General features: G+C 47.1%; 3 protein-coding genes across 14 annotated transcripts in view; 2 read left to right on the top strand and 1 right to left on the bottom strand.

Annotated features, from left to right (window-relative positions):
- The window catches only part of LOC6727872 (unconventional myosin-XVIIIa), a 29,833-nt gene extending 10,272 nt beyond the window's left edge, over nucleotides 1-19,561 (bottom strand). For 3 of the 8 annotated variants that reach the window (XM_016176605.2, XM_016176613.2, XM_016176606.3), the window contains exons 1-10: nucleotides 19,411-19,561; nucleotides 17,906-18,390; nucleotides 17,025-17,843; nucleotides 16,596-16,739; nucleotides 11,582-12,004; nucleotides 11,332-11,518; nucleotides 10,639-10,805; nucleotides 9,670-10,580; nucleotides 9,006-9,609; nucleotides 8,749-8,943 (exon numbers count right to left, since the gene is read on the bottom strand). In XM_016176605.2, coding sequence (XP_016034458.1) covers nucleotides 8,749-8,943; nucleotides 9,006-9,609; nucleotides 9,670-10,580; nucleotides 10,639-10,805; nucleotides 11,332-11,518; nucleotides 11,582-12,004; nucleotides 16,596-16,739; nucleotides 17,025-17,843; nucleotides 17,906-18,358 — 3,903 coding nt within the window. In that variant the 5' untranslated portion in view covers nucleotides 18,359-18,390; nucleotides 19,411-19,561. Of the gene's footprint in view, nucleotides 1-196; nucleotides 2,016-3,859; nucleotides 4,058-8,748; nucleotides 8,944-9,005; nucleotides 9,610-9,669; nucleotides 10,581-10,638; nucleotides 10,806-11,331; nucleotides 11,519-11,581; nucleotides 12,005-13,734; nucleotides 15,033-16,595; nucleotides 16,740-17,024; nucleotides 17,844-17,905; nucleotides 18,391-19,328; nucleotides 19,348-19,410 lie in introns of those variants that run through there. The other 5 variants (XM_039295719.2, XM_016176604.3, XM_016176612.2 and 2 more) reach the window with 4 other exon arrangements.
- LOC6727873 (lipase member H) lies at nucleotides 6,478-8,225 on the top strand. Its single transcript, XM_002103192.3, has 3 exons — nucleotides 6,478-6,806; nucleotides 6,875-7,118; nucleotides 7,185-8,225. The coding sequence occupies exons 1-3, from the start codon at nucleotides 6,731-6,733 to the stop codon at nucleotides 8,026-8,028; spliced, it is 1,164 nt and encodes a 387-aa protein (XP_002103228.1). The 5' UTR covers nucleotides 6,478-6,730; the 3' UTR covers nucleotides 8,029-8,225.
- A 395-nt stretch (nucleotides 19,562-19,956) lies between the features above and the next one.
- On the top strand, nucleotides 19,957-24,087 carry LOC6727871 (RAC serine/threonine-protein kinase). Of its 5 annotated transcripts, none has more exons than XM_039295723.2 (7): nucleotides 19,957-20,069; nucleotides 21,655-22,484; nucleotides 22,561-22,758; nucleotides 22,824-23,213; nucleotides 23,277-23,510; nucleotides 23,579-23,725; nucleotides 23,798-24,087. In XM_039295723.2, the coding sequence occupies exons 2-7, from the start codon at nucleotides 21,945-21,947 to the stop codon at nucleotides 23,879-23,881; spliced, it is 1,593 nt and encodes a 530-aa protein (XP_039151657.1). In that variant the 5' UTR covers nucleotides 19,957-20,069; nucleotides 21,655-21,944; the 3' UTR covers nucleotides 23,882-24,087. The 5 variants fall into 5 exon arrangements, with proteins under 5 accessions (XP_039151657.1, XP_016034454.1, XP_016034455.1 ...); XM_016175414.3 differs by having other exon boundaries at nucleotides 19,989-20,398; XM_016175415.3 differs by having other exon boundaries at nucleotides 19,989-20,462.
- Nucleotides 24,088-24,346: the final 259 nt, after the last annotated feature.

Below are 24,346 nucleotides of genomic sequence, written 5' to 3'. Positions count from 1 at the left end.
GAGGGGGTAAGATAAACCCATAGCAAGTGATTTGTACAATAAATATTTATTCCATATACAGCATAAGTTGGATAGCGTTAGATATAGAGAGGTGCAGGACAGTAGATGCAGCTGAGAGCATACATTGGAGTGGCTGGGGAGGATCGGAAGCGGGATCGGCGCTGCCGCTGCCAAGTCAGTGCAGCCGCATAGTTACCTCTTTCGTGTAGGTGGGATATATCTCCACCTGTGTCTGGATGCAGCGCACAGCTTGCACCTGGGCCACCACCTTGCTGGCCACCACAGTGGGACAGTGCATCGTGGCGGTGGCACTTTTTTTACCAGCCGCCGCAGCTGCCTCAAATTTCTGTAAAAGCTCCGCGATCTTGTTGGTTTTGGTACAGCTTTTTGCATCCGGCGGTTGATCCTCCGCTTCATCGCCTTCAGATTCACAAAGACTACCGGTGGAGTTACTCGTAGATGTGGAGAGCTGTGTGTTGCTTATGTGCCCCGAATCATCAGAATCCTCTTCTTGCTCTGCGCGGATTTCCTTCGTGGGTTTCTTCAGATTCTGTTGTGGTGCTATCTTTACATCCTGGACAACTTTTACGAGTAGTTCCTGATTTTTGTCGGATGTTTCTCCCAGCTTCGGTGGTATAATCTTGCAGGACTCTAGTTTGGGTCTGCCCATCTTCTCCTCGTTGGCGTAATGCAGCTTCTGTAGTTTTTTCTTGTTCTTCACCAGCTGCGAGTGCTCCTTGGTTACTCCGCGACTGGTGCTCCTCTTGGGCTTGGCACTCATGCTCTCCACCTGGCGCAGGATCTCCTGACCTTTGGCCAAACACTTCACGAGCAGTTCATCGCTGTTTGCATTGGGTGATTTTGGCTTTATCCCACCTGGTTTCAGGGTGGAGTTTGCTCTCCTGGCCGCTGGTCTGGCGGTTATGTGTCTCTTTTCGAGGCTGGAGTTGGCTCGCTTGGGCATGGCTACAGCATTCGGAATGGCTGCTCCTGCAGGTGCAGTTGTATTTAGGGTCAGCATGGACCGGGTGCGCTGTTTACTGGATGTCCTGGAACAAATCGGTTGCTCCAGGCAAAAACTTTCGCTGCGCTTGCGCAGACTCGATTGTTTGCGTACCGGTATCCTGCTGCCGCTAAGATCACTCAGGGAGTTGTATCTGGAATCGCCTCCTGCTCCGCGTAGTAGCAACACAGATCCAGCCAATTCCGGGGACTGGTAGACCTGCATCCTAGTCCTGCCCATGCTCAGAGTACTGTGTGACTTGGACAACATGGGCTGGCGATCGCTGAACTCCGCTGGTGGAGCGGGCAGCTCCTCTTGAGGAGCTAACATAATTCCCTCCAAAGGTGGATACTCGTTTAGTATGTGGTCAAAGCTTTGAAGCACCTCGTTCAGTTTGCTCTCATCGTGTGCCACCTTCTCTAGCTCCGCGAAGATCTCATCCTCCAGCGACTGCTGCGCCAAATTAAGACTCAGGCTCAAATGACTTTCCTCATCGCTGTCCACATAGCTGCACACACTGCTGCTCATCTGGCTGGGCATTTGCAGCGGTACGGGACTTGTGGGCACAACCTTTGGGGTATACTTCCCACCCACACATCCGCCATCCACAGTGCAGAGTGCACTCATGGATCTGGTGTGCTTGCTGCCCTTGTAATATAGTTTTCCACTCAACTTGGGCGTCAAATTATCCTCGATTTTGTGGCGTATATGGGAGAAGAACTTCTTGCCCGCCCCCAATCCATGCTTGTGGGTTGTGGGCGTGGCAGCGGCAGGAGGTGGCGGGTTGCTGCGCACCTGGCTCAACTTGGACTTGACCGTGTGCTTGTACATTGCGGAATTATGTAAAGCAAGGTCCAGCGACTGACGACAGCGGCGAGTAAAAGTGCATATAATTTCGCAATAAATTGCAGTTTCCTTTTCGATACTCGAAGGCGACTGACTGGCCACCACTTTCACGGCTTGGGCGGCAGCTACTGGGACTCTCGGATGTGGTAAGGTGTTTTCTCTTCGGGCTCGGCGACGCAACTGAATTGGCTGGCCAAACAGACGCAGCCCGAGCCCGTGTCCGAGTCCAAGCCAAATGCTGGCTCTGCATTCGAAAGTGGCTTATCGAGAAACGGCTGGCACATAAACACAGCTCGAAGCACCAACAAAAACACAAACTTGGCTGAGGTCGCGGCCGTTGGTAATTGGCCGAGGGAAAGGGGCGAGTGAATGCAACCAAAGCAAAGAGCCACCGAGCAGCGACCCCACACCAACCACCAACAAATCACCGATCCTCCGGCTGGACCAATGATGCTAATTACCAGCAACAACAATTGGCCACACATGCTCGACTTGCGGCTACCCAGCATAATTAGTCACATCATCGCCATCAAGGCAATCACAAAAGAAAAGCGAAACAAGTGAGGCAATGGACTAGGTCTGGAACTGCCCTCGGCTACTTATTTGTTATTCCATTTTGCCTTTTCATTGCCAGCAATTGGACAAGCCCTGTGTGCCTCACAAAAGACTCAAAGAGATCCACGGATGAACGGGGCAAAAGTGCCATGTTCATTGGGGACAAATAAATATTGGTTTAGGTTGCACTGGTCTAGACTGTAGAGGTTGCAACATGGATGAAAGGTCGTTAACCAGAGCAGGTTCTATAACCCGGTAAATTTTAATGGTCTTTTATATGGGCTTGTTATTCTATCTATACGCGCTTCTAACGACTTAAGCTAAGCTACTTGATTAATATATATAATAAAATTGAAATGATTTTCATCATAACCCTCTGTTTCTGTGTTTGCAAAAATGAATAACAAATAAATCACAAATACGTAGAAACAACAAATGTTTCATTTTCTGTAACTGCGAATGAAAAAAATGAATGAATTTTGAAATATGAACGAATAACGTTGACTTTTAATAGTTGCGAAATTTATTTCATTGAACATTGTGATCAATTTACAACGACCTCGGGACAACATTTTATTACAACCCCGCTAGTATCGACAAAATCTGTGAAAACAATTGCACGTCGCACTTGAAGATCAGGAAATCCTTGATCCCCCGCAGTCATAGTCATCATTACCATGATCGTGACAGAAGCTGCTGTAACGATGTCATTGGGGCTTCCCTTAACTTACCGCTTTCGAGGCAATTACAAGAAACATAACCGAAGTAAACAAGTCCGACAAATGTCGATGGGATTACACGGCCTGCGGTCTGTTCGAAACGCATATCTGGCAGCTTCCTGGTTATTGTTTCATAATTAAAAACTAGTTTACATATGCACGCATATATGTATATACGTATGCAGGGCTCGTCTGGGGGCCTGCAGATTAAAGCTAAAGACACCAGCCGCGCCCCCTTCCAAAGGTAGGCGTTAATGAAGTTTTCGTGTCTCGATTGCGTTTGGTTCGGTTCGGGCTTTATTTTATATTTTCCCATCCATCCGAATGGGAGAGCTAATTTAATAGGTATTTCCCCCCTAGTCCCACCTCTGTGGCGTTGACAGAACCCGCCTCAATCGAGTTACATAATCATGTTCGGCAGGCAGGCAGACAGCCATCAGCCGCGGACCACTCCCCATTTCTAATGAAAGCGAACGATGGAAATTTCACTTTGGTTCAAAAAGAAAAAAAATTTTAATGTGCACTGGTCAAATGTGGTTTCCCAGTGAGGCGAATGCAGGTTGCAACGTCATTTTCGATTTTTGTTTTGGTTGCCGTTTTTTCTTTCTTTCTTTTTCATTTTTGGTGAAAGTCGGCGGGGCGACAACGCCGCCGTGCGTGTATTCGTAATCATAATCGGGGGAATCGGTTGTGGTTTCGGACTGGGATTTGGATTTGGACACTTTCCCGTACGTACTATGCGGACGCAGGCGATGGCACAGCCGATGGTCAGCAGTCCCAGGATTGGCTGCGGCACCACAAAATCCTCCTGCCCCTCGCCATAGAATAGGTTCAGGATTTGAGCACTGTTGCGAACTGATGCGGCGACACTCGCGTTGCCGCTCCACGGCAAACAAACTGCGCTTTTATCCGACCACATCTCGACGAGAGCTCAGGCGATTTCCATTCGCAAAGTCCGACTAAAACGCAGCGAAGCCCTGTCCATCTGCAGCCCACATTCCAGGCGCAGAGATTACATCTGGGGAATTCTATACCCCGAGACAGGCAACAATGCCGAGATGAACTTGACCGTGAAAGTATCCAGCGTCAGCGGCGAGAGGAGAAAGAGTCGCTGGGGAAGACGAGCAAACTGGAATCGCTGCAAGTGACGTCAAAGTTGCTTTATTACGATCACTTCACTGGCCACTGGGCACCGACCACCACTGACCAGTCGAAAGCACAGTTCGATTCACAGTTGCACCGCTGAGAACAGGAAATAAAAATCGCATGCGGGCAACCGAGTGAATCCAAAGATGTTGCACGTAACCGATATCTTCCCAGACAGGCTTAACACCGGGGGACAGGACTTTAGAACCAGGCACTTTGTCAGAATTTTAATATTGATAGGCGGCAAATGGAAGTTTATCATTTAAATAAATTAAACTTATTAGGCAAATCGATTAACTGCCACAAAATTGAGCCACTTTATTTTAGCTAAAAATAACCCTCAAAAAATCAAAGCTTTTGTTCTTAACACATACAATCAATATATTGTATATAGTATGGTATGCCAGGTGCGAATTTAAAATATCTCACATACGAAATTCTAGTTTACGCTTACGATATTTTAGGGAAGTAACATCCAAGCAGAGATGTGAATTAGTCTTAATTTCAGGCATAAATTATTCAAATGCCTTCATCAATTCTAATTCGATTAGAAGCTGAAGAAAATGCCTACAACATGGGTGAAAGAGGCTGAATACAAATCAAACGTGTGGTCATTTAGCAAAGTCATGCTTACTTCGACTGTGCCCAAACTGGAGATGAGTAACCAGTTTGAGGTTTCCTCAAAATGTGAACGCTGCTGTGGTGGATCCACCTAGAAAGGGATCGTGATGATTGAGAGGTGCCCATTTAATACAATAATTGCAGGGTAAGCCCCGGTTAATGAAAGGATCCTGACAAGGCGGTGATTGTTCGCATGCCATCAGCAATTACAGGAGACTGCAGTTTGGAAAACGTTTCAATATCTGTTGACTGACAAATGGCAGCCATCGAATTCCAAGGTAATTTCTCGATTAGATTGAAAGTAACAGCAAAATTTGCTGGACAAATACACGGAACAATGCCAACGGATTTCGTTGCGTCTCGTTTCGTTTCGTTTGAGATAATCATAATAACAATAAGCACACATTATGTGTTTGCCTTAAAACGTAAATCCTGTCAATAAACTTTTTGTAACAAGTCGGCGCGAGATCAGCACACACGACAATGGCAACGCCACGCACGGGTTTAACGATCTTTAAAGAAATCTATATACATGTGTAAGCATGAGCATGAATGAGTTTTAGCCAAAAATTCAAAGAGGAAGAGCAAGGCAAGTCGTAAACGCAAGTTAACACCTGCTAAATGGTTTGCAAAACACAGCTGAACCCTAACCCACTTGGGATCTATTGGCCCAGTCCCCAAAAATCTCAGCCGCATTTCGTCTGGGGCAGGTGAAAAGTGTGGAAGTGTAGAGTTCTAAGTGGGATCAACGACTCCCCAGGCCCAGGGCTTCTGTTTACCAACCTCATTTTATTAATTGGAATGTGATCTGAAACGAGTACAGAAAGCGAGTGATCTAACTGCAAGTGCTAGTTATGATTTATCAAATAATTAACAACTAATGGCTAATAATTTCTGTAAGATGCAGGCTAGAATACATTTACGTTTTATTTCTATTATCTAGCGTGTAATTATTTAATTTATTTAATCCATTTCAATCTATCATGTTGTAATGGACAATCCCTTTCGAAATGACAGATCAAATTATTGACTCAGAGTGCGATCATTTTCCAATTAATATTAATGATATCTCGGACTAACTTATATAAGCGGGTAACTGGCAGAGATCAACCAACTGGTGATGGCGCTATCGACCCGAAACTGTAAATCAGTTAAAGATATGCGTGTCGATTATATTATGCTAGCACAGTCGTTTTTAATCAATGCATAAATTAATAACTTATGAAGAGCCGAGTGCTCAGTGAAAGCCTATTGACCCACTATGGTTGAAAAGGTGGTTCAAACCAGCATAGATCTCCAGCATCCCTTTATTGACACTCCGTGAAGTGTTTGCCTGCACTTAGCCACAAAAACTGCATCTTTCTGCCACTGCAAAAGCCGCGATAGGTGGACTGCACTGGTGTACCGGCACTGACCAGCCCGCCGTTCCAACCAGTTAGTGGTCGTTCATCATGACAGTGACCGCTGTGCTGCCTCTGCTGCCGCTGCTGCTGCTGCTGCCGCCGCTGGTAGGCCGCCCTTGCCGGTCGCCGGCGGCAGAGGCAGAACGCAGCGGGCTTTATTTAACCAAGCCTCCGTTTAGAATTTAGCGATACTTCGGTTCGAGGCTTGTAACGATTCGGAGGTGCACGACAGGTTAGCCCAGCTCAGATCAGCTCTGTCCGGCTCAGAAATTGAACGTTCTTTTAGTGAGCGGCGCGAGCGAGTGATAAAATTTGGATCGCGAATTGTGGCAGAATTTCGAGAAACAACTGAACACCTTAAATCGCACTTAAGTGAATTTTAATTGACGCCTCGACGTGAATTTTCATCAGGCTTTTGGCTTTGGCCAGTGCGGTTTATGGGCTCGTTAACGGGAATGCATATATCACACTGCTGGCTGTGGACGTGCCTGCTGCTCCTTGGCGCAGCGGGAAGTAAGTTCTGAACGCATCAATCCGATATATATGTTCGTTGTGCAGCTTTGCCTCGTCTGCCCTTTCAGTGGATGCGTCGGTTGACTACTTTGCCTATGCTCCCGGCAAGTGCGAAGTGTCCATTTCGGATGTGATCCAGGGCATGATTACCACTGAGGCTGGCGTCCTCCTCGGAAGGCCCCGTCCTTCGCAAACAAAGCTGCTGCGGTACGATCTTTATACGCCCCTCAATCCGGAGGAGCGTCAACTGCTGCGACCAGGAGATCTGACCATGCTAAGGAACTCGCACTTTAATCCCAAATGGCCAGTTAGGTAAGTTTTTGTTGCTAGTTTTCACTGATAGAGCACTATCAAATGTTATGTGTCTATTTTTCTTAGGGTCTCAATTCATGGCTGGGCGGGAAAGAGTGTCACCTGCTCGAATGCCGCCATCAAGGATGCCTACCTGTCCCGCGGCAATTACAACGTCATAATTCTGGACTGGAGTCGCCAGTCGTTGGACATCAGCTATCCACGTGTGTCTAAGCAGCTTCCGTCGATAGCTGCCAATGTGGCCAAAATGCTGCGGTTTCTCCATGACAACACAGGAGTTCCTTACGAGCAAATCTACATGATTGGACACAGCGCCGGCAGTCACATCTCTGGATTGACTGGAAAGCTGTTAAGGCCAAATCGCCTTGGTGCCATTTTCGCCTTGGATCCCGCTGGTCTAACGCAACTCAGCCTGGGACCCGAAGAGAGGCTGGATGTCAACGATGCCTTGTATGTGGAGTCAATTCACACGGATCTAACGCTGCTCGGCAATCCGAGTACTAAGCTCAGTCATGCCTCCTTCTTTGCCAACTGGGGCCTCGGGCAGCCACATTGTCCCAACGCCACGGCTACGGAGTTTGATTTTGTCTGCGACCACTTCGCGGCCATGTTCTACTTTGCCGAGTCAGTCCGGCAACCGAAATCATTTGCCGCCTTGCGCTGCAGCTCAGCGAAATCGGTGCTATCGGCCACCTGCAACTGCAACGTCGGAGGCAGCGGAAAATATGCAGTGAATACATGCGCCGGCAACGAGTTCATGGGCGGTGAACCGGCAGTCCCCAAAAGAGGTATCTTTTATCTGAGCACACGGCCGCAATCTCCGTATGGCACCAGCGATGGGCTGGTCCACATTAAACGACCCCGGCCGTCCACTATTCGGGAGACAGCAAACCGGCGTTCAATTGGCTAGATCCAGATCAACGGAAACCATGATTGCTACAGACCAAAAAGTGATGTTTTTTTTTATATAAATAAGCCTAGACTTAAACAAGAATCTATCCACCCAAAGAATTCGAATTAGTCAAAAATTATTTTACATTTAAGTAATCATTCGGCATATCTTATAATAAAAGTGGATCACTCCGCAGGTTTATGGAGGTAATTAAACACAGCCTATTATTTGGTCCGTCTTGATTTTCATTAACTATTGAACGAACGTGTTGAGTCAATGTCAACTCTTCGGATTAACCAACCTTATTACGAGTGAGTAAAAACAATTAGATGGGAGTTGCCTTCGACTGCGAGTAATTAATCTTATAGGAACGTGGTATCAAGAGCCAACATTGAGGGGGGAGAAGACAGAGAGGCTTCAGTCAAACTGGTTCATCGACTGCCGCTGCCAATTCCATCAAAATCAGCAATTGAGACGAAATATATTTAATACACATTTACAAAAACCTGTTGGACTAACTGCTGACGCAATTAGAAACTGCAATAACTAATTATATAAAGCAAATAAATATTGCACATAATTGATTTTTTAACATTTGAATTTTATAACTATTAATATGGAGGCCGTAAACTCTGGTAGTCATTGGGTGTATGTTATTCTATTTGAAGCTTTTTTTTGTAGAAAGTTCTAAGCAAATGCTTGGAAACTTAAACAAAGACAATATGATTTAGAACTCACCTGGCTGGGTCCAATGCGATAGCTGGCCACATCCAGTTCATTGACAGATAATATCTGCTCCACGCTCACATCCTTATTGCTAGCCAAATCCCCGGCCAAAAGACCGAAACGCCTGACAAATTCCACCAATGGCACTGATTCGGGAAAACCAAGGCGATGCAAGCGAGCCGCTTCTAGGACTTGTGAGCCACGTAGCTAAGCAATTAAGAAAATAATTAAATATGTGTTATTAATTATGAGACTGATCTTTGGCGCACCTGACTCCTTAACAGTGGCACGTTGACCATTTCCTCCTCGCTGGACACCTGACCGGCAGCTGAGCTGGGCGATCCATTGGCGGTGTACTTGGTGTGTTTGCCAGCGTTATGTTGAAGCAGATAGCAGTGCACAAAGTGAGTTCCAGTGCGGCGCAACGTGTCAATAATTCCATCCACGGTGAACTTCACCTGCAGCATGATGGAGTTTCGCTTTACTCCGGCCGTTGTGAAAGAGCGACGAATACTAGACACGCGACGAAGTGACTGAGTGCCTTCCAGCCCAGCAAAAGAGCCACAAAACACCATTGCTCCCGATCCTCGGGTCAGTGAGCCGATATACAGGCGATTGATCTCCTCCCGACTGCTGTCCTGTAGCAGGGATACAGCATTCCGAATACCTGGGTGCTCCCGGCTATGACGCACCCAACCATCGACAGCATAGAGCACGGGATTAGTGCCTTGCAGATGGTGGAGTACAAATTGTCGCGGACCTGCGCATTTGCGCAGCAGGCTGTGATGTTCCCGGTCACCGTAGTGGGAGAACAATCGTTCAAGGAATGTGTCGTCGTTGGAGTTTGGGTAGATAGCTTCCTCATCCAGTAGCCTAGAACATAAATGGTTGCCGTGAATTTTGAAGTGTAAACTATTAAAACATTGTACTCACCACAACATGCCTCGACGATCATGTTCTCGTAAATCTCGCTGGGACGAGCGCACCACATGATTCTGAGGTGCCTTGTCGATAAGCGAGATCAACGGTCCCGGATGACACTCCGAAGCCTGGTCCATCTCGATTTCTACCAGCTCCTGGGCGTAGCGATCGCGGGGAGCCACCAGTGTGGTGTGATGGAAGAGCATCTGCAGACGCTCCTGTAAATAGTTGTGACGCAGATCCGCTAGAGTAGCACCCATTTGCTGGCCACAGCTGGCTGGATTTTGGAAGCCGGGCGTGTCAATTAGCATAATTGAAGCTATGGTGTGGGCAGATGTGCAGATCTGACGATTGATCAATGCCACCACTGCAGCCAAGGCCTCTGAATATAGACCAATGACCAACGCCTCGAGACATTCCCAGGCCCATTCGTGTCCAGTGTCCGAGGTGGGCGATTTCGATGGACTCAGACCGCCATTGGGGGCGTTTGGTTGGGTGAGACCAAAGGCAGCTGATGACAGATCCTCCAGATTCACGCCCAACAAACCTGAGGCCTTTCGTGCGGCCGTGGGATTGGCAAACTGAGTTCGGGCTGTTGATCCAGTGCCCAGTTTCGTGACACCCGCAATGCCAAGATGGTAAATGGCCGCCAAAATGCTCCAGATCCCACGTACCGCCTTTGCATCAATGTTCAGCGTCTCAAAGGCCTGAACAGTGCGCATAAAGTCATTGGCAGCTCGATGCCGATCTTCCAGCTTTTGGGACAACGATATAAAAGGATGGCTGTCCTCAGAGGTGATGTTCTCCAGGTGCAGCTCCTTCTGTAGCAAACCAGCGGCGCCAGCCAAGAGTCTCGTCATGATGTGGAAGCTATGTTCATGGCCAAGACGTCGGCCAGCTCGTTGTCTTTCTGGGAGGAGAACCTAGGCGAGAAACCAGGCATTTAAACCACTTGATTGTATGTATTAAAGAAAAACTTACTTGCAAGGAGGCAGATGCAATCTGGCCGGTTTGATCGAAATCCAGGCTTAACAGCTGCGTCATCCGCGTGGCATTCGTGTTTAGGCAAGTTTTCGTATTTCCAAAAGCCTCCAGAATGGTGCACAGGGCATTGACCTTCTCCGCGTTTATAAAATTATTATAGGCACCTAAACACAAAGAAAAGGAGAAATTGAATTCAACAAAACAAAAATATCATTTGTGCATATAAGCGTCCAATATCTTTTGTTGTTACTTTAGTTCTCAATGAATTCTGTGGCTTTTTTTAATAAAAAAAATCGTTGACGAAACTGGTTTCAACCTTTTATATTAAAATATGATATTCAAATTACTAAACAAAATATAAATGTTTTATGTCGAAGAAGCAGATCAAATCAAATTAATAATCATTAACATATAGCTTGGCAATTTACATTTCCATTAGACTTTTCGCCTTTTTGGGTGATAAATCTAACAATGGAACCGAATTTGAGGCTTGTCTAATTGCAGCTGCATTTCTTGGCCAACAATGCAAATGAGCCAATCGAACGCAGATTGGATTTTGGTGTGGCCCGCGCAAACTGGGCCAGCCAGCAGCCCGCAGCCTACGGCCAAAAGGAAAACAAACAACAAATGCAACTGCAACGCGAGTGTGAGTAGGAGCAACCACGACAATAAGACTGTGGAAACGCATACCAGCTGCCAACGCCAGGTAGTTGAGTGCATGCTTGAAGCTAGTGGATTTGCCAGAACCAGATCGGCCCATGAATATCAAGCTCTGGTCGCGCCGCGTCTCGACCAGGCTCCTGTAGGCGGTCTGGGCCAGTGAATAGACGTGGGGCGGCATATCCTCCGTCTTGCAGCCGCGGAACATGGAGACAACCTACGAACGAAAGACAGCAGCCGATAAATAACCCGCTCTGGCCAGTAACCAGTTGGTAGCTACCTTCTCGGAGTACAGGGACAGCGGTGCCATGGGATTGACCACGAGCAGCGTGGGCCCCGCCTTGGTGTGGATGAGATTGCTGGCGTATCGCTGACGGAGGCAGTGGAGCACGGACGCCTCGTTTAGATACTTCAGCTCGCAGATGTCCTCGACAAGATCCAGGGCGGGGCTGTTCTGCTTCTCCACATCATCCTCGTCGACGGTCAGCTGCTCCCCATTATGCAGGAGGCGCAGGCTTAGCTTGTGCTCCTCATCCCCGCCAGAAGACGCAGTCGGCAGACGGATGGCGGCAGTGAAGCCACCGCGGTGCACCAGCCAAACGCGCTCCGGCTGACTGGCATCCGCAACATCCGCCTCCAGATCGTGGCCCACTCCTTTGGCTCCTCCCTCTTCTCCTCCGGCATTGCCATTCTCATGGCGGCTCTGCGAAAAGATGGAAAACAAACAAAGCAGACACGAAAATTAAGTTAAATTGGGGTCAACATTTTGTCGGCGCAACTTCAACTGAAGCAGTAGTTCGGCGGTGTGGGGGCATGTACATTGAGTTTATTTTCGGATCGGCGTGGTTCGGGGCACATTTTCACGCATTTATTCCATTTATTATCCCTACTCCACCACCGCCAGCAGCCTGCAGAGTTGCGTTCAGTTTATTTCGGGTGCATTTCTAAATTTGATGGTGTTTTCTAAATCCTAATTAGCCGCCTAGACGCGCCAAATGCTATTGGGCTAGACAGCCAAACCGACGACGACGCGGATGCGCCATTATGCAACCCACCAACGTCGTCGCCAGCTTCAGTTCACATTTGTGGCTATAAATGGCATTTAGCCGCAGCCTCCCAAGCTCCTAGCTCACTAAGATCACCCTCCTCGCGCTATACTCAAGATAGATCTTCTCCCGAATTATGAAAATATTGTGCAAGGTTCAATAGCCCTCAATTAAAGGCACGTTTCGGAAGAGTGTGCGCGGGGAACTAATTAATTTTGTAGATGTTGGGAAAGCCGGAACGAGTAGGAAATCGAGTGTAGTCTTTCATTAGGCTCTTAGTCACTCTATTTTTATGGCTTTTCAACAGTTTCAAAACGACTGGTAATAGACATTTCATTTAATTGAATCATTCCTTTTTTGAAAGACTTTAGCAATTCTTTTGACGAAGGGAAGTTTCTAAAAATGTTTATTTCCGTTTAGTTCTTAAAAGGAAATAAGGAAGAATTAAAGCGAAAGACCCGCTTGGTTTTCAACTGGGGCACAATTTGATCGCCTAGTTCAGTTCGCAGCTCGCATACATACTCATCAATCGGTTGAAACTTGTTTGGAGGAATATTAAGATAAACAAAATAGTTCCCCGGGCGCATGTCCACTGTCAATCAATGCTGCACTCCACTCCACTACACGGCGAAGTCAACGAACCCGCAGTCGTAGCCGCAGCTGTTGATGATGGCGAGCACACAAATTAGACGAAGAAGAGGCGGAGCCACCACACAGAGACATCAGACCTGGCTAATTAACATGGATAGCGGATAGGATAAGAGCGTGGCTAGATGGATGCGCCATACCAAAAGCTACTGTCTGGATTTCATATCCATCTATCTTTTACTGCATTATGCAACCCGATTCCAGTTCGAATAGAACTTTGTGGAGGCGGGCACGCAGCGGAGCTAACTCGAACCTAAATGAACACTTCCGCTTGTCGGCTTCTCAGGCGTATTGAGCCATAAAGTTATACCGCCATAAATGCAGCGACAAGACGACGACCGACCGTACCAAGCCGTAAATTATGAGTTGGGACTCGACGGCCCACGCATAGTCCGAGCATAATAATAAAAGGTCTAACAACTAAATCGTACATTGGGTCATGGTTCGGCGATCTATCGATCGACTCCATCTTTTGTTCATTCGTCGGCTTGTCCATTTGTTTTTTTTTTATTGCACCCATCGATTTCGGAGAGAAGTACTAGAAAGTTTTCATTGGATATACATACAAATGTATTTCTTGAGCCTCTTTTTTCGTCCACAGAGTAATTTGAGACTTAAGTTATTTAAATACAAAATGACCACAGATTCATTGATATTTTAGATATCTGTAGTAATAGTATGTGAAGCCATAAACGTATTAAAAAGAGCTTTGGCAGACCTATGAAGTTATTATGCGCACCTTTTGCTTTAAAATTGCATCGTAGTTTTTATGGCTGGCGGCCAGGGAACTGGCCAAAATGGCCGGCCAATGGAGGCCAGCGTTCTGGGCATCACGGCGTCGTCGGAACGAGCTCCTCGTGCTAGGATTGGGCGACTGCGGAGCACTGGCTGCTGCAGCGGCGTACTTTGATGCAGCGGCGGCGGAAATATTCCACGGAGGACGGATGGAGGAACTTGCTCCCGGAGTAAGCTTTGCCTCGGTTGTCTTACTGTTGCTGCTCCTGAAGCTGAGCGAGCGTTTCGTGGAGCGCTCGAAGGTTGGGGTAAACGGAGGCTGTACGGGAGAGCAGTCGATGGCAGCGGCTTCCTTAGCTTTAGTGGCCGCCAGACGCGGAGGTTTCGGTGGCGGAACGGTAGCTGGCACAGCTGCCGATGAGGAGGATGGCCAGCTGTTGGAGTTCTCTGAACCACTTTCGCTGATCGTCTCCGAACTGATGCTATTCTTTCGCTGAGCCTTGGGCGTCTGTCTGCCAGCCCTGGATCCTCCAGACGCTGCAGCCGTTGATCCTCCGGCTCGATGGGATTTGTTGGTGCCGCAGGCATGCGCCTTGCCTGTGCAACCCTTATGGAAATTTGGATTGAGACCCGATCCTGGAGCTGCTGGCACAGCCGGAACGATACCGCCGCGCAGCGACTGTTCGAAGCTTTTCGGCTTGAGGAACATGGCTGTTATGCGATCACTGGGCACACACAATTGTCATGGCCAGCTTGCGGAGCATGACCAGAGCGGATTAGCAAACAGCAAACAGTAAACAGATATATAGAAACAGATACAGATACTGATGCGAAGATACACAATAGCCAGAGTCTGAAGCGGAGCGGGAAGTAGGCGACGATTAGGTAACTGGAGCGCCCGCGGAACCTTGGAACTGTTAGCTTTATGTTGCTGGAGCACTTAGCGCTTTGACATTAGACAATTGCGCGAATGAAAACGGCCAATCATCGATCGATCGAACCAACCCGGACTGATTGATAGATTGCACTGCAAGACTCAAGTCACGAACGCGACGACGCCAGCGAGTTATGAATTAAAGCCAGTCCAGACCGAATGACAGCCAGAATCGTAATCGTCATGGCGCACAAAACACCAAAATCCACTCCGGCAGGCACCAGGCACTACAACTGCTAACAACATCGGAGTTCGCCGTGGGCGTCGCGCAGTCTTTCCTCGACTTCGATTTCCGTACCGAACCTTGGCAAAGTTTTCAGCATACTGACGGCCCAGCTCCAAGCGCAGCGACTGCGAACCGCCCGACAACAACAAGCCCCGAGACGCAAACAAAAACAAATCCAAAGACAAAAAAAGAAGCACAGACGAAAACACACTGCGTCGACATCGATGCCGCTGCCTCCGCCTCTGCCCATCGGATACCCGGTAGTTGGGGAGTCCCAGAGTATACCGGTACCGGTGGCTTACAACCACCTCACCCTGAATACTAGTTACTTATCAAGAAATTAAAAATAAAAACATAAATAACCATAACCATAATATATATATATAACCATATAACCATAAATAACTCTTCAAATTATAACAATTCCATTACCAAATATTTTGACAGAACAATGGTATTACATGGTATCTGATAGTCTGGACTTAAACTCCATGAAGTTCGTTCATGTTTTGTTGTGGCTTTGCCTGCTATTTGTGTATGCAGCTTCAAGTGGGTGTAGAAATGCACACACAGCTGCAGCCGCAGTCGCTGCCTCTGTCGCAGTCGGCGCTGGCAGCGCTGCAGGTTTGGTGTTTTGGCCAGAGGCAAACTCACGGATCGTGAAAATCCACGGATCGTCGTCTCTCGGACTTTTTGAAGTCGGCTGCTGGCCGAATGCAAAAATACATAATGTCCATACCAAATGCAGTTCGAGTTTTTCCACAGTGTTGCCAAATCGGTGCGGTTTTATTTTCGTCTTCTTCAATGGAAGCGAAAAAGGCGGTGAAATATGTCAACGCCTTAGCATTACCACCACCCCACCCAAGTTGCTCCACCAACAACACGTGCATATTTATAGAAAGGGCCAGGCCATACTGGGGATAGATGGACAAATAGATACACATATAGGTGTATAGATCGCTGGCTAGTCCCAGAGCCCCAGGCTTACGACCATATTTCACAATATTTGTGCCAGTTAAACACGGCGAGAAAATGTCAAACACGTTTCTAGCATAGTCAACAAGTCAATAGGAATTGCGATCTACCAGCTGGGCAAGGAACTATGCGGTTCCGAAATGCTCTCCTAACGATTTGCAAATAGATATCCCCTTATCAGAAAGACAAAAATATTTGCAACAGTGGCAAACATTCGAAGGGAAGTACAAACAGATGAGTCCGTAAAAAGACTCATTTATTATTATTATTATTATATTTGCCATAAGTTATCTGTCACACATAAAATTTATAAATAACTAGACAACTAACTATACACATACCGAACAGAGCTGGCATTGAGTCATATGAGAAAAGCTTGGAAGCAAATGGCAGAATATTTGCACAAGAAAAGTAAACCCCAAACAGGAAACGCCTGACGGGAATACCAGAAGAATCATCACTATGATTCCAATAGTATGTAGTGAAACCGATTTTCTAATTTAAAAAGTACATTCTCAGCTTAGAACATAATTTGAAAGATCGTTATTAATTCCCAAGATGCCTCTGAGCTTCTCATAATTGATCGCAGTCCGATGAATTCTAATGGTTAATGTTGTTATGCAACCAAAGCTTCGAGGTTTGGTTCATTGCAATGCTGTGATGACGGGATGCCTGCTCCATCAATCACGTGTGTAAGCTAGACCCACTAATGGATGCGATCTCGACTCACCTGACGCTTGAAGCGCTTGCTGGCACTGCGTCGCAGGGTATTGCAGTTGCCGTTGGTAATGGAATGATCGATCTCCTCCACGGTGGCTGTGCTGGGTGCCATGCATCTTTTGCTCAGCTCCACCAACTCAGCGACTGGTTGGACCTGGGTGGGTGGCAAGGGATTCAAGAAAATTAGTTTATTATAAAGTAAATGTCCCTATAATAATCAAATAACGCATTTCATACAAAAGTCCGACGTAGAGAGATTGCTTATAATGAAACAAAACAATCAAATGTTAACAATTCATGCAAAACTTTAACAAAGTTGTCAGGTATTTACCTGTATGAACCATAAAATGAAAGGTGTTTTTATCATATCTTTTCTTATCATACTTTGCTTCTTATTTTAGCACATGAAAGGAATTAGGAAATTCTAAGAACAACATACCTCCACGGTGACAGCCTCTCCGCTGTTCCGTATCATCTCAATGATGATCTCCCGCGACAGTTCCCCAACCGGCGTGCCGTTGACCTTGATTAGGCGATCGCCGGGCAACAGACCCGTGGCTCCGCCACCAGCACCTGGCTCGGCGAATATAACCGGCCTGAAAATGGGCGAAGTCAGGGACTCTGTTCTGTCCAAGCAGATGGCCTTGCGCAGGCTGAAGCCGAAATCCTGGCGCGGCGACTTTTGTCGCCTAATCACCAGCTGCCTTGGTGGCGGAAGTTTTACTAGCTGCACCGGCGGCAGTGGCAGCTCCACGTCCTCGAAGGCATTGACGCGGGCCCAACGGTCGATGCCTTGGGACTCGCCGACGGGACTCAGCGAAAATGGGGGTGTGGCGAAAGAGGAGTTTGTGGTATCTGTGAGACTGTCGGCGCTGGGCGACGGCGAGGTGAGCACATGGAGGTGCGATCCTTGACTGTTGCCCTGGGGTAAAGCTCCATAGCGGGCGTTGGCCGGCAGGGTCATGGCCCGTTGCTGACCTCCCGTCTGCTCTCCATCGCTGCGCAGGCTCTCCACGGAAGTGAACGAGGTTCCATGCTGACTGGAGTTAGAGCCGATCGAACCAGCTCCCCTGGCAGCTCCCTCGTAAAGAGATTCATTCTGAAAGGTGTTGCGCAATAGCATCTCTGGCGTGCCACCTGCTCCTCCGGCACTGCCCGCGAAGCTAATCTCCTCGTGGACATTGGTCATATTACTGCGGGAACCTTTCAGAATGCCACGCTTGGGTGGTTTTGGGGGTATAGGTGGAAGAAAGCGATTCTGAAATGTGGAAGCAAAGTTGTTCAATACGATTTCGGATAAGAAAACCACAAAGACCTCACCTTGAGCCCTCCAGAGAGGAGAGAATGTGTGACCTCGCTGTAGTTGACACTCACGCCGGCGCCGTTGGACGCTCGGCTCTCGATGTGCGTCATCACAGATGCTACAATCTCCTCATTGCCACGATCCTGCTCGGGATCTGCAGCTCCCACTGCTCCCCCGTTGCTTCCGCCGTTTGCGTCTGCATTGAGGGCGGCAAAGAAGTCTGCGCTATAGTCCGCCGTAATTCCGCTCGGCAACTTTTCCTTCTCCTTGCGTCGCCCTCGGATTTTTAGCGATCGGCGCACCTCGTCCAGGCGGAGCAGCTCGTCGGTGCTCATGCTGCCGGTGACGCCTGTCACGCCTCCCATTCCCGGGCCACCAGAGGTGCCCTTAGCCTCTTTGCGCAGCTTCTTTTCGCGCTTGCGACGCTCCTTGTCCTCATCCCCGGCGCTCTTCTTCATAAAGTTGAACATCTTGTGTGGTGTGTGGGGTCCTTAGGTGCTATCTGTGGAATGGGGGTGTTGGTGGGTTAATGCGAAGTTCAAGGGCGTGACCAAAAGTCTGGACTAATTCGATTTGCACTGTTCTCTCCGCTGCGCTCTATCCAGGGGCGGACCTAGATAGACTTGCAGGGGATACCGTTAATTTCCAAACTTGAACTTACAATTTTCCGAATTAGTAATATAATTTATTATTTATTATTTTTTTTTAATCATGGTTTAAGGTCCAGATAAATACTTGTTTAATTGTGATTTGATTTTACAAAAACATTTAAGGTGTGCACAATCTGCGTTTAAGGTCCCCTGGATTCGCCCCTGTACTGCTCAGTCCTGTTCTCTTCGTATTGCTATCTCGCTCTTACAAATGCACAGCCACATCGAGCAATGCACCCGCCCGCACAACAACCGTTATCTTGCAGCTGTGTGTGTGTGAATGTGCACATTTGCAAATCACATAAACAATGGCATATTTCTTCACTTTTGCACCCACATTTCTTGTGCTGCGGTGGCGGCTTTGCTTTTGTCATTGAGTCGTTGCCATTTGCCCTGTTTCTGTTATTATTTATTATTCAATTATGCGCTTTCTTTTCCACAGCTAGCATACATTTGTTTTGTTTTCACACGGTAACACACACACACACAAAGAAAGGGGGCTCGTGGCTGCGTTGGTATTGATTGCCCCAGACTGCACTCTTCCCTTCTCTCTGCATCATCTCTTCCAATTTTCCATTTCTCCAACTAATTGAATGCACTCGATTCTGCCTCACTACTTATGCTCATGCTATTCCAATTGCTCATATTCGGCGAACGCTCTTATTCGGCCACAGCCCACAGTGATACACACGATAGGCAGAAAAAGAAAGTTGAGAGTCAATAACACCTTTGTTTTTGCACTTTTCTACGCCTTTTTTGATAACACACACATACACTGGGAGGCACTCACACACATATGCTGGAGTCGTTATTTGTTTATTTGGAGGTGGCATGCTATGTTCTCCCTTCCGATTGGATTTCAAGTTATTTACCTCGTTTTGTGCCAATGGGGCACTTTATTCGCTACTCGTTTTTTGTTTTTTTCGGATTCAAAGGAGACTTCGCGTTCTGCATAAACAAATCTGAGCAAGTGTGCCCAAAGAGGTGAATATCAAAATACATCATGGAAACTGGCAAAGAGTAATGACTTTTTCCAGCCACTTACACATGGTCATACTTAGCAGAGTCCCCAACCTTTATTTAGTGTGGGCAGGAACCATACACGAAATTGAGGGCTGCCTAAATTTTGATCAATTATGCTTTAAAAAGTTATAAAAATTTTTAGATATTATAAATAGTTTTGAATGCATAGCACGTCAAAGAAAGTTCATTGAAATGCATTAAAGAACAGTACAGCATTATGATTCATCCGCACTTCATACATTAAAATTGAAGGTAAATTGTTGATAAAGTGTCGGCTTAGACAGTCACAAAACAAAGTTTACGATATTTTTTCTTCAGCTTCAGAACTATTACCTTTTAAAATATTAAATTTAAATTTAAATTTAAGCGGTATTTTCGTGCCTTATGTGCCTATCTGGCATCTTTCCGGCATAACTATCGCCTAACTATCGCTAAAACTGGTGGCAGCGCGGATTGAATCAGTTATCGAGCCAGTTATCGAAAAAAAGTGAAGCGTAAAAACTAAACGGTACTTGGAAAATTTACTTTGCCTGTGTGCGTGCTTCTGTTTATGAAAACTACGTTTTTAAGCATTTGCAATTGATGCAACGTTGCGTTGGAAGGCAAGAAAACAGCAAGTGGAAACGCCCGGGTGGCGGAAATCGACTTCCAGTGCGCGAGTGCGAGATTGTGTGTGTGTTTCGTTCCGTCCTCTGGTGTCTGGCACCTTAACACAACAACAACTACAGCAGCAACAACAACAAAAACAAGCAGCAGCAACAACAACATACGCACAATAATAAGAAGGCCCGTGACGTTGTCGCTGCCGTCACCATCAAAAGGAAAATACCAAAACGAGTAGGAAAACAAACCGCAGTGCAGTAGGGAAAGCAAAAGTCGCGTTTTTTTTTTACAAAACTAGGTGGGTTCTCGTCGGATTTTTCACCAGCATTTCCACAATTTCCATTTCCACGAAGTGATTTGACATGTTGCGCTGCTAGGTCGCCGCTGCCCACACACACTCGCACACTCGGTGGCTCACTCACTCAGCCACTCACACCCACACGGCCAGACAATCACACGCACACGGCCAGACACTCACACACACACTCACACTCATACACCTTTGTGGCAGACACGCGTACTGTCTGTCTCCCTCCCCCTCGCACCCACAGTCTGGCCTCACTCGCACTTTGCAATGCAGCCCTGTCTGTGTGACTGCCTCGGTGTGCGAGCGCCTGTCCGCTTATGCCTGTGTGTGTATTTTGTCGATTTTTATTTTATGTACATTTGTTTACAGTTTTAGATAGATAGCGACATTTGTACAGCCGGCGGCCATCCGTCGTTGACATTTTCGCAAATTGTAAATGAATATGCTTTTGCTTTTGCAGCTGTGCGAGTGTGAGTGCGAGTACGAGTGCGAGTGCCGCCTGTGAGTCCCCTGTATATGTACATATGTATATGTATGTATGTATATATGCATATACATAAGTTCATGAACAGTCGCCGCCGTCGACTTGTTTTGATTTAATTTCGCGCTAAATGCAATCGCGAACAATTTTCACTCGTATCGCTGTGTCGCTGCGTAACATGGCGGGGAATTTCGTTTGAAGCCGAAAGTGCCAGCAACAACAAGGCGACGATGGCGCCTACATCTGCATGTGGGCCAGTGACTAAGAATCCAATCCCATACCATGCCACACCATACCAACCCATCCAATTCGATACAATCACAATCACAGTCCTCAATCCAATTCAATCCCTTTCTGGCGGCGGAAATGCCGCAAATGTTTTGCACCAGCTGCTGACGCAAGCGCCAACTGCATTTGTCATAAACATGCATTTGTCATAAACTATCAGCGTGAGATAGGCGATTTTGTGGGAAGTGCATATCTGGATAGACTTGGCAGCATTTTATTAGCTGTTTCCCTTTTATTGATAGTTAGCTCATTTGGGAACTCTATTTGTCCACTTGGACTAGTTTATGTCCACAGTGTGCGGATCAGCCAATATTTACATGTTGAACCCCTGAAGGTAGACGAATCCTCTATTAAACCCGGTTTCTTCTTCAAACTCAGCATGATTATAAAGGATTCACTGTTCTCCTCTTACAGGTCCCCCATTCGCTTGTCCGTAGGGTTAGTGAAACAGCCTCAACACGAATTACCTACCGTTTGTTCTTCAGCGGCGATCGACTGTGGTTGCCAGCGCCCCAGCGCCAGGATCTGCCTCTAGGATCCCGGAATCGCCCACCACGACAGGCAGCAGCAACATCATTAACATAATCTACAGTCAATCCAACCATCCAAACAGCAGCCCCACCAGCGGCAGTGCAGAGAAATTCAGCTGGCAGCAATCCTGGCCAAGCAGGACCTCCGCGGCCCCTACACACGATTCCGGAACCATGTCAATAAACACAACTTACGACCTCAGCTCGCCCAGCGTTACATCGGGTCATGCGCTTACGGAACAGAATCAGGTCGTAAAGGAGGGGTGGCTGATGAAGAGGGGCGAGCACATAAAGAATTGGCGCCAGCGCTACTTCGTGCTCCACTCCGATGGAAGACTGATGGGCTACCGCAGCAAGCCGGCAGATAGTGCCAGCACGCCATCGGACTTCCTGCTCAACAACTTTACGGTGCGCGGCTGCCAGATCATGACCGTCGATCGGCCCAAGCCATTCACCTTCATCATCCGCGGCCTGCAATGGACCACGGTAATCGAGAGGACATTCGCCGTCGAATCGGAATTGGAGCGCCAGCAGTGGACGGAGGCCATTCGCAACGTATCCAGCCGGCTCATTGATGTGGGTGAGGTGGCTATGACGCCATCGGAACAGACAGACATGACAGACGTGGACATGGCCACCATTGCCGAGGACGAGCTTTCCGAGCAGTTCTCCGTACAGGGAACGACTTGTAATAGCAGCGGCGTTAAGAAAGTGGTAAGTACCACTCACCGGGTGACATGGTCATTGACCAAGGGCGTGATCGAGCTGACTCCATCTTATCTCCTTGTAGACTTTGGAGAATTTTGAGTTCCTCAAGGTGCTCGGCAAGGGCACCTTTGGTAAGGTTATTCTGTGTCGCGAGAAGGCAACCGCCAAGCTGTACGCGATCAAAATTCTTAAAAAGGAGGTTATTATCCAAAAGGACGAGGTGGCCCACACCCTGACCGAGAGTCGTGTGCTCAAGTCCACAAATCATCCGTTCCTCATTGTAAGTATTGCTAGTAATATATAACTTACGTTAACAAACTAAGATATGTTTTCCCTCTTTTGCAGTCACTCAAATATTCGTTTCAAACCAACGACCGCCTGTGTTTTGTGATGCAGTACGTGAACGGTGGCGAGCTCTTTTGGCATTTAAGCCACGAACGCATATTTACTGAGGATCGAACCCGTTTCTATGGGGCAGAGATTATTTCTGCTCTGGGCTATCTGCATTCACAGGGCATCATTTATCGCGACTTGAAGCTGGAAAATCTTTTGCTGGACAAAGATGGTCACATCAAGGTCGCAGACTTCGGTCTGTGCAAGGAGGACATCACCTACGGCCGCACAACGAAAACCTTCTGCGGTACACCGGAATACCTAGCTCCGGAAGTATTAGATGACAATGATTATGGCCAAGCGGTGGACTGGTGGGGCACTGGCGTGGTCATGTATGAGATGGTGAGTTCGTTGCATCTGCAAATACTAGTAACAAGTATTTAAAACAAATATAATTTCTTACAGATCTGTGGTCGTCTTCCGTTTTACAATCGTGATCATGATGTGCTCTTTACATTGATTTTGGTGGAGGAGGTAAAATTCCCGCGTAATATCACAGATGAGGCGAAAAATCTGCTAGCAGGCCTTCTAGCTAAGGATCCCAAGAAGCGTTTGGGAGGTGGCAAGGATGATGTCAAGGAGATACAAGCACATCCGTTCTTTGCGAGTATTAACTGGACAGACCTAGTGCAGAAAAAAGTAGGGCACAGAAAACCTGTCGGTTACCTATTTGTATATATTAATCGAATTTAAAATGCTTACCGTAGATACCGCCGCCTTTCAAGCCTCAGGTCACATCCGATACGGATACAAGGTACTTCGACAAGGAGTTTACGGGAGAGAGTGTGGAGTTGACGCCGCCGGATCCCACTGGACCTCTGGGCTCCATAGCCGAAGAACCGCTTTTCCCGCAGGTAAGAGCAAGTTGGAAACATTTACAGTGGGGTTCTGTATGCTCATCCGATTTTTTGGTTTCACCGCCACAGTTCAGCTACCAAGGAGACATGGCCTCCACGTTGGGCACCTCGTCGCACATTAGTACTTCCACAAGTCTCGCATCGATGCAATAGAACAAGTTTACAAACTTTTACCAGCACACATCATGTTCTGCTTCATCACCTATTACTATACTATACCTATAACACATAGAAATGGGCAAAAGAAAACAACAGCAAGAATATATTAAATATTAATTATACCATGATAACGAAGGCAAGCAAAGGGTTTTCTTGCTAGTTTATATACACCAATAATAAGAGAATTGAATTGATAGTAACTTATTTTTGTATAACGAGAAAGGGAACGTTGAACGAAAGGGCAACAGCCGAAGACGAGGAAAATAATTTACTACATATGATTATACACGTATATATAAATATATATATATATATATATACATAATTATATATACAACTAAATATAACACTTGGGGCATAGCGCTTGAAGTGATTAGTTAATTTTAAACGCAAGGAAAACATTTAACCAAGCGACTTAGAGCGGTGCGTTCTAGTGCTAGGATAAAGGCATGCATCATG

This window comes from Drosophila simulans, chromosome 3R (assembly GCF_016746395.2).
Source record: "Drosophila simulans strain w501 chromosome 3R, Prin_Dsim_3.1, whole genome shotgun sequence".
Taxonomy (NCBI): domain Eukaryota; kingdom Metazoa; phylum Arthropoda; class Insecta; order Diptera; family Drosophilidae; genus Drosophila; species Drosophila simulans.
The sequence above is the reverse complement of the archived record's forward strand: the minus strand, read 5'-3'. Positions and strand labels throughout refer to the sequence as shown.

Bases quoted from the DNA above. Each gene is read 5' to 3' on its own strand.
- LOC6727873 (XM_002103192.3), top strand. From the start codon at position 6,731: ATGGGCTCGTTAACGGGAATGCATATATCACACTGCTGGCTGTGGACG. The intron at 6,807-6,874 runs GTAAGTTCTGAA...CTGCCCTTTCAG, and splicing joins GCTCCTTGGCGCAGCGGGAA to TGGATGCGTCGGTTGACTAC. The intron at 7,119-7,184 runs GTAAGTTTTTGT...TATTTTTCTTAG, and splicing joins AATCCCAAATGGCCAGTTAG to GGTCTCAATTCATGGCTGGG.
- LOC6727871 (XM_039295723.2), top strand. From the start codon at position 21,945: ATGTCAATAAACACAACTTACGACCTCAGCTCGCCCAGCGTTACATCG. The intron at 22,485-22,560 runs GTAAGTACCACT...ATCTCCTTGTAG, and splicing joins GCAGCGGCGTTAAGAAAGTG to ACTTTGGAGAATTTTGAGTT. The intron at 22,759-22,823 runs GTAAGTATTGCT...CCTCTTTTGCAG, and splicing joins CAAATCATCCGTTCCTCATT to TCACTCAAATATTCGTTTCA.